Source organism: Asparagus officinalis, chromosome 4, assembly GCF_001876935.1.
Source record: "Asparagus officinalis chromosome 4, Aspof.V1, whole genome shotgun sequence".
NCBI lineage: Eukaryota > Viridiplantae > Streptophyta > Magnoliopsida > Asparagales > Asparagaceae > Asparagus > Asparagus officinalis.
In genome coordinates, this window is record NC_033797.1 from 36,030,664 (window position 1) to 36,038,773 (window position 8,110).

An 8,110-nucleotide genomic window follows, 5' to 3' on the forward strand; every position below is an offset into this window, starting at 1 on the left:
AGGGCGGCGCCGCTGGCCGGTTTTCGCGAGAGAGAGTGAGGGAGGGAGCGAATTGCAGAGATATCAAAGGGAGAGCCGGAGAGGGATCGAAATAATTTGGGGGGAATAAAATTTAGGGCCAGCTGCGGGTTTTCAACACGCATGTTTTAATTTTCAGTCAACCGCTTAAGTTTTCAACGCGCGCTAAAATAAAAATTTTCAAACGCTATAAAATTTTCAAACGCTATAAAAATTTTCAAACGCTATAAAAAAATAAGGCACATACGATTTATAGCACTTACAATATAAACGCTATCATTCAACGCTATAAAATAACAACTTTGTTGTAGTGATGTCGGGTATTTGTCATGAGATCATTTCGTAACTTCAAGTTGCTCAAGAAAATCAGCTACATCGAGGTGTGTGATATCATCAAGACCATCATAAACATTATTTTGATCAATAAAATTTGTCTAGGCATTTTTACCTTTCCCTTTTAATGATGCCTAATAGAGGTCAACAAGATGTTTTGCTATACAAAAGGTACAGGACCAATGACCTTCTATTCCACCCATGTAGCATATTTCCTCATAGTGTTTCTTTTCTTCACTTTTCTTCTTATTATTATCCCACTTCTGGGAGTTGTTTTGTCTTTTTTCCACGGTTATGATCATTGTGATTATAAGGCACATATCTGCCACGACCTCGTCCACGACAACGGCTACGTCCTCGGCCTCTTTCACGGTCATGATTTTGAGATTGAGTTGCATTCGCTTCAGGGAATGGGCTAGCACCAGTAGGTCGAGATTCATGATTTTTAATAATAATTCATTATTTTTTTCAACCAAAAGGAGGCATGAAATCAATTCAGAGTATTTCTTAAATCCTCTCTCTTGATAGTACTGCTGCAGGAGCATATTCGAGGCATGAAAGGTGGAGAATGTTTTTTCTAACATATCGTCATCAGTGATATTTTCTCCACACAATTGCAATTGAGAGGTAGTTTTATACATTACAGAATTATACTCACTGATTGATTTAAAATCTTGTAGCCTTAAGTGAAGCCAACCATACCGGGCTTTTGGGAGCATGACCAACTTCAGGTGGTCAAATCTCTCTTGCAAATTATTCCACAGAGTAAGTGGATCTTTTACAGTTAGATATCCACTTTTTAATTCTTCATCTAAATGATGGCGAAGGAAAATCATAGCTTTGACACGGTCTTGATTTGATCTCTTATTTTCTTCCACAATAGTATTTTCAAGACCCATTGCAATAAGATGTATTTCAATATCTAACATCCAAGATAAGTAGTTCTTTCCAGAAATATCAAGAGACATAAATTCTTGTTTTGTAAGATTAGTCATAGTGAAAAATGAATTGAATTGGAAAGAGAAATTTTACCTTAAAGGTTTACCCAAAATATGAACACGTGCCCAACGATGAATCTAACGGACTTGAAATAGATTGTTTCAATGGTAGAGTCTCGTGCTGATAACGTGTTGTAAAACTAATAAAGTAGAGTAGAGAAAGTAGACAAGAAGAAGAAAAAATTTTATTTCCTCAATTTCTCATTGCAAAGTGAGGTAGGAATACCTCTATTTATATACAAACTTAGATGATGATACATGAATCATATTAATTACTCATAGAGAATATCAATGGGTAATACATGTATCAATCTCTTTGGGAAACTAAATGAACATCCACATCATTTAATTGTTTCATAACAAAAACTTAATTATTCTAATTTTTATGCAATGAGGGTCGTTTTAATTTTTAATACTCTAAATTATCATAAATAATTCCCTACCTCACTAAGTTTCCCACTAATTTTTTAGGGAAAAATGTGTCAATGCCTCAAAAAAAGAATATGGATGTGACCTAGCCCCCCGTATTATTTTTTGTGTGCCTAAGCCTCTAATACATGAAGCTGTTATTTTCAGCTCCTATTTACATTTCCAAGACAGCACAACTAGCAACATTCTTCCAAAATCCAAAACTTCTCTCTCTCTCTCTCTCTCTCTCTCTCTCTCTCTCTCTCTCTCACACATATATATATATATATATATATATATATATACATATATATATATATATATCAACGATGGCCGATTCCGAGGATCATCCAGTCACGGCGAGGTCGGCGGCGGCGGCGGCGAGGGTTTTTGAGCGGTGGGGGAAGGCGATGGGGATAAGAAGAGGGAAGGCGAGGCGGTGCGCTGAAGGTGTTCTGGATTAAGATATGTTTATTTTGGTTAATATTTTCAGTTTGAGAAATGAAAATGATGGTCAATCTTAAGCATTGCAACAAAAAAAGAACATTCTGATTATAACTTACCCAGTTGAACTCTATGCAGAGAAGGTTAACAACAGGGGTCTATGTGCTATTGCTCAGGCTGAATCTCTTTGATATAAGCTCCTTGGAGGACTTGCTGTTAGGAGGTACAATTTTCTAATCATTATAGGTGCAATAGACTAACTTTAGGATTTTGTTTGTTGCTTGTTTTGTTTGTTTTAGATTATAACTCGAGAATCCTATCATATTGAAGTAGCAGAAATCAGATTTCATCATGCAAATGTAATTTTAGCTTACAGAAAATGGCTTTTCTTTCATTGAATTAGTTTGTTGCTTAATATCATCTCTCACTGATGTTTTTCCCTCGTACTGACACTTTGTTCCTAGGTGACTAGATTATGGCTTACCCTTCGAAGCATTAATGTGCAGTATGTGTCAATATTATTGATTACATTGCATTTTACTTGCTGGAAAATTTTAAATCTGATTTATTTAGATGCATGTATTATCTTCAATTCTGTTTTGATCTAACTCTTCGCACTAAGCTTGCACGCTAGTATCAATGTGTAAAAAGAGAGGACCTATTCCTTATAATTGACCTGAATTTTGAAGAATGATACTAGTTTTGTGCATGTAACATAGTTCCATTTTCTGAGTCAGAAATTTTATGTACTTCACATATGAGTTTTGTTAGTTATTAATAAGGGAAAATTGCACAATAATGCACATAACCTCCTTTATTTGTGCCTACAGTTGCACAAAACCACCCCCTAATGGACCCCTTAATGGTTCAACTCATTTATTAGCACTTAGGCCCCCTCAATTTGTGAGGAATTAGGGTTGTTAGATTTTTGTCATCTATAAAGCAAATAGGTTGTTCGGTAACCATCTTTGTGTCGGAAGATGACTACAAATAGACTCACTTCTTACCTTACCTGAAGTTAGTTCAATTACATACAAATAGACCCACTTCTTACCTTACCTGAAGCAACTTCCTATTATGAATATGTCGATTGATTGAGAAGTGCAAAATGTTGGTGTATCATAAGATATAATAACATCAACAAGAAAGCAAGGCTTGATTTTGAAGGACTAGTATTTTACAATTTCATATTTGGTTATTTGAGTCACTGTACAATTAATACGACTCATCGGCATGTAACATGAAAGAACAAGGATGCTAAAGAACTTGTCCAGATGTAGCAAGGAAATGATAGTTTCTTTGATAAATAAACTTCATGTTTAGTATCTCTTTAGCCTGTTGTCCACATTGCAACACAAACATTGATAAGAAAAATAAAGCTTGACCTTTATTGTTCTTATTGTATTTTCTAGTATTTTTGCCATCATATGTGTACGTTTTGTTTTGATACAACATATATTTAACAGGTTCAAATGAAAAGCTACAAGTTTACTTGAATGTCAATAGGAAAGTTTTGATACAACATATATTTAACAGGTTCAAATGAAAAGCTACAAGTTTACTTGAATGTCAATAGGAAAAGCCAATACTTAACATGTACATTTGAGTTCAAATGAAAAGCTACAAGTTTACTTGAATGTCAATAGGAAAAGCCAATACTTAACATGTACATTTGACAAGTTAACATATTCAGTTGCATGTTATCATGTTATAAAGAAGACTGACATGTAATATTAAAAGTTAACATATTATGCTGAAAGTTAACATATTCATAAGAAAGTTAACATATGCAGATGAAAGTTAACTTATACAACTGATAGTTAACATGTTCACATGAACGTTAGCATATAAACCTGAACGTTAACATATACACCTGAAAGTTAGCATGAGGTTTAGAGTGTGAGTCTTACACTTTTATGACTTATGAAAATCCTCATGTAAGTAATCTTGGATTTATTATTATTTTTTGCTCAAGTGGTTGTGATTTATGGTTCATGATTTAACTTGATTTTGATTTCGTTTTTGTGCATAATTTCAGAATGATGGTTGTAGATATCGGAAGTGGTTTGACAACCCCGTGTATAGTGTGGGAACTCAGTTATTTCCACTTATGAGAGAAGAACTTACTGATTTGAGGAGAAGCTTGAATTTGAAGGATAAATTGATTAAAATGTACTATGAGATTGAGATGTCATGTTTCATTGTTCATTTGATTATACTATGTGTACTCTTTATTCTTGTGTAGTTTCTTCAAAATTGCTTGTAACGTGTCATGTTTTATTGTTCAGTTGATTATACTATGCGTTCTTGTGGTTTGGTTGTACTTGGATCAAAAATTTAATGAAATATATTGTGTCTATTTAGTGATTAATTTTGGTGTAAGTTATTGTGATTGTATGTGAAATGTATTGTGGCTGTCATGTAAATATGTTGTGCATAATAAACTGAGGTTATATATAAATTATGTGTATCAAAACCTGAATATTATAGTACATAATATGTACATAATCTTGAGATTATTATGTACATAATATATACATATTATGTACATAATATTTAAGTTACGATACACTATTAAATCTCATACACTTGTACATAATCTGTACTTATCCTTCAAGTTATTATGATACTGTCAAATCCCATAATCAGCAAGAACATGACATGTTTCCTATGTTAACTTTAACTGTTACATGTTAATTTTCATCATTATATGTTAACATTCACTATTACATGTTAATTTTTACCATAATATGTTAACTTTCTTCATAACATGTTAATTTTTAATTGAACATGTTAACATTCACTATAATAAAATTCTTACATTCTTACAGCTGATATTGCTTGAATACACGATATGATTAGACTTACAATCTTAGAGATACAAAAACATTCTACAATGTGCTACAAAGGTCTTAACAACCTACATTGCTCTACCAAAAATATTATACTAATAAGCAATCCACACCAATCACCAATTGCTTCGTTACAATTAGCTTGACTGTGACCTTCAGCTTAGCATAGAGAGCATTTCAGTGGATGTTTTGTAAATTATTCTGTTGTTTATACGTCTAGTTCTATTTCTTTCCTTCCTCTTAGTAGTAATTGGTGGTAATATCTCGATTTCATCTCTTGACACACTTCGCTTCTCATAATCTAGGATGAGATAAAAGACTTGGTCATAGCTTTTTTAAAACGCTTCTACGAAAATAAAGCAGTGAAAGTTAACAGGTTTGGATGAAAGTTAACATAAAGCTGTGAAAGTTAACATTCAGTATGAAAATTATCAGACTAGAAGGAAAGTTAACACATTCTATTAAAAGTCAACATATAACTATTATAGTTAATATGTCCTGGTAAAAGTTAACATATAGCTATGATACTAACACATGACAGGAATAGTTAACATGTAAACGTTAAAATTAATATTTACGATTTGTCTATGTTGTGGAATCTGAAATCACAAAACTAACATCACATAAAGCCAATTTTTTAAAAAGAGTTTATGAATACATCACAGGTTTTTGCAGTGGATGGAAGCCCTTCAAAAAATTCTTCAGCAACATTTACTCCAAAAACCTTGGTTATTAAGTCTATCCGCATTGCGTAATCACTACCAGACAACTGATATTTTAATGGGTTTTCATCCATTCTAATATCTACAAACTTGCATCAGTTCCAAGAATGATAGAAACAACATTCTAGCATTTGCACACAAAAATGTAGTGATATATGCAGCAGCTTAGTTCCAAGAATGATAGAAACAACATTCTAGCATTTGCACACAAAAATGTAGTGATATATGCAGCAGCTTAGGTGTGTCAAGCAGATAAACAAACTTTGGTCTGCAAGTGAAATTTTTACCCATATCCCGGCAAATCCACATTGTACCAACTTTTATTCACCAAGAAGTGATTAATAAGCAAATAAACAAACTTTTATTCACCAGAAATCTAACAGCCTTAAAAAACCCAAAATTAATCAAGGCGTTAGGGCCCTTACAAGCCTTAAACACAAGATATAGTCTTCATACTAAAAAGCTTGAGAAGCTTAGTTTTTGCGGCCAATGTCCTTTAGAGCACAAATTTGTTCCTCTCCCATAGTAGTCATCACAGTCACAACCAGATCCTTCCCATCAGCAAACCCATCACATATTTGGGTAAGGAGATTGTCATCAGTTGGAAGCCTCAAGTCATCTTTGGTGTTTCCATTTTTAGTCAAAAGACTCACGAAACCATCTTCAGATACGTCTATGAGTTGATAATCAGTGCGGTTGACATGAGGAACATCACAGTTGTGGGAGGAAGGCACAATATCTTCAAGCTTTTTCGAATTGAAGATATCAATTACCACAAAGTGACACTTCGCATGACTGTGCTTGCCTGTTTTGGAAGTTGAAACCTCAACAGCCTTGCAGGGCCTCTCCTTGATAACGAGGTAGTCGTTCTTTCGAATAGTGCCAGCTTGCTGAGGGTAGGTCTTCGATGCGCCGGCGTCGGCCTTCGATTCCAAGTGGTGCTCCTCGTCCGACATCGATCTCCTTCTTCTCTCTCTACTCTACTAGCCATTTTTACAAGGAGCTTAAAATAAATTCAAAATTTTAAAAACTGAATCCAGATCTGAAGGAAACCAAGATGCAAGGGCACATATAAACCCAAGAAAAATCATTTTTATTCACCTTCGATGTAGGTGGTGGCTGGAGTCTCAAATCCAGCCTTACATATGTCACAGAAGACGCGACCCTGGACTAGGAACCTGTTGCTCTTACCCTTGGGAACTGTGCAGGCCCCACTCACCGCCAAGCAGAAGAGCCCACCACGACGGCGGTGAACAACAAAGCTGGTTACAGTCACTATTAAAGTTGGTCCAGTCGAAGTCGGTCTAGTGGGTGATCGCGGTGGAGGAGGGCGCGTGTAAGCTCACGGGTGGTGTTGAAGTCAGTCCAGTCGATGGAGGCTCGGCCGATGCGGGAGGAGACGAAGACAGATTTCTTGGGTGAGAGCTGAGGGCATTTTTTGGGAGCCTATGAAAAATACATAGCGTACATGTATTACAATGGGCTTTTGGGGCTGGGCCACACTTTGTTGTCTCTTTTGGGGCTAAAGAGTAAGGGAAAAAGATGCTGGGGCTGGGCCACATTCATATTTTTTGGGGGGGGCCTTGACATAATTTTCCCAATTTTTTAATATGGTAGAATATGTGAGATGATATTTGTGTCCAAAAGTTATTATAGGCTCCGATAACATAGTGTATTTCAAAAATATAGGAGAGTGCTGCTACAGGGACCCAAAATATGGGACCAAGGGAGGGGACATGTGAGGTGTCTCATCCTTATTGCATAATGAGTTGGCCATGTCAACTCATTATGCAATAGGTCCCTTGGTCCTATATTTTGGATCCTTAAGTCATTTTCCAATATAGGTTGTGCTCATAATTGGAGGATGTTTTCGGCATTATCTTCTTATATTTGGATTTTCCCCATATCGATCCAACCAAAACCGGATTTGACCGGAATCTAATCTTTGAATCAGATCTGGTTATTGGATTTCGGGTATCATCCACAATCCTACCCGTAAAGATTAACCGCCCGTGGGGTCATTTCCTCGTGAAGTCAGGGGCATTTTCGTCGTAATATACGTTGCATTTTCTCGTGCGATCACTGGACAGCTGCAATAATAACAAAAACAATTCGCTCCTCCCTCCCTTTTTTCGCCTTTGTCCTCGCAACTAGGGTTCTTCTACTTCATCTTCAACCCTCTCTCTCACACCGATCGGTTCGAAACAGTAATGGTCACTGGATCAAGCGATCATCAGAAGCAGCAGAAGCAGAGGGATGACGGCAACAAGAGCCCCGCCAACTCGTCGAAGCTCCGGTCGTCGTGGGGGACTCCGGCGATCTCCGGCGGCCAGTC

At 36.0% G+C, this 8,110-nt stretch overlaps 2 protein-coding genes across 2 annotated transcripts in view; one reads left to right on the forward strand and one right to left on the reverse strand.

The window, feature by feature from the left end:
* On the reverse strand, nt 6,249-6,750 carry LOC109835895 (eukaryotic translation initiation factor 5A-2-like). Its single transcript, XM_020403873.1, has one exon. The coding sequence runs from the start codon at nt 6,729-6,731 to the stop codon at nt 6,249-6,251; it is 483 nt and encodes a 160-aa protein (XP_020259462.1). The 5' UTR covers nt 6,732-6,750.
* Nucleotides 7,986-8,110, forward strand: part of LOC109838512 (transcription factor-like protein DPB) — a 13,687-nt gene continuing 13,562 nt past the window's right edge. The window contains exon 1 of the mRNA XM_020406947.1: nt 7,986-8,037. Within this exon, the coding sequence (XP_020262536.1) occupies nt 7,986-8,037 (52 nt within the window). The remainder of the gene's footprint in view (nt 8,038-8,110) is intronic.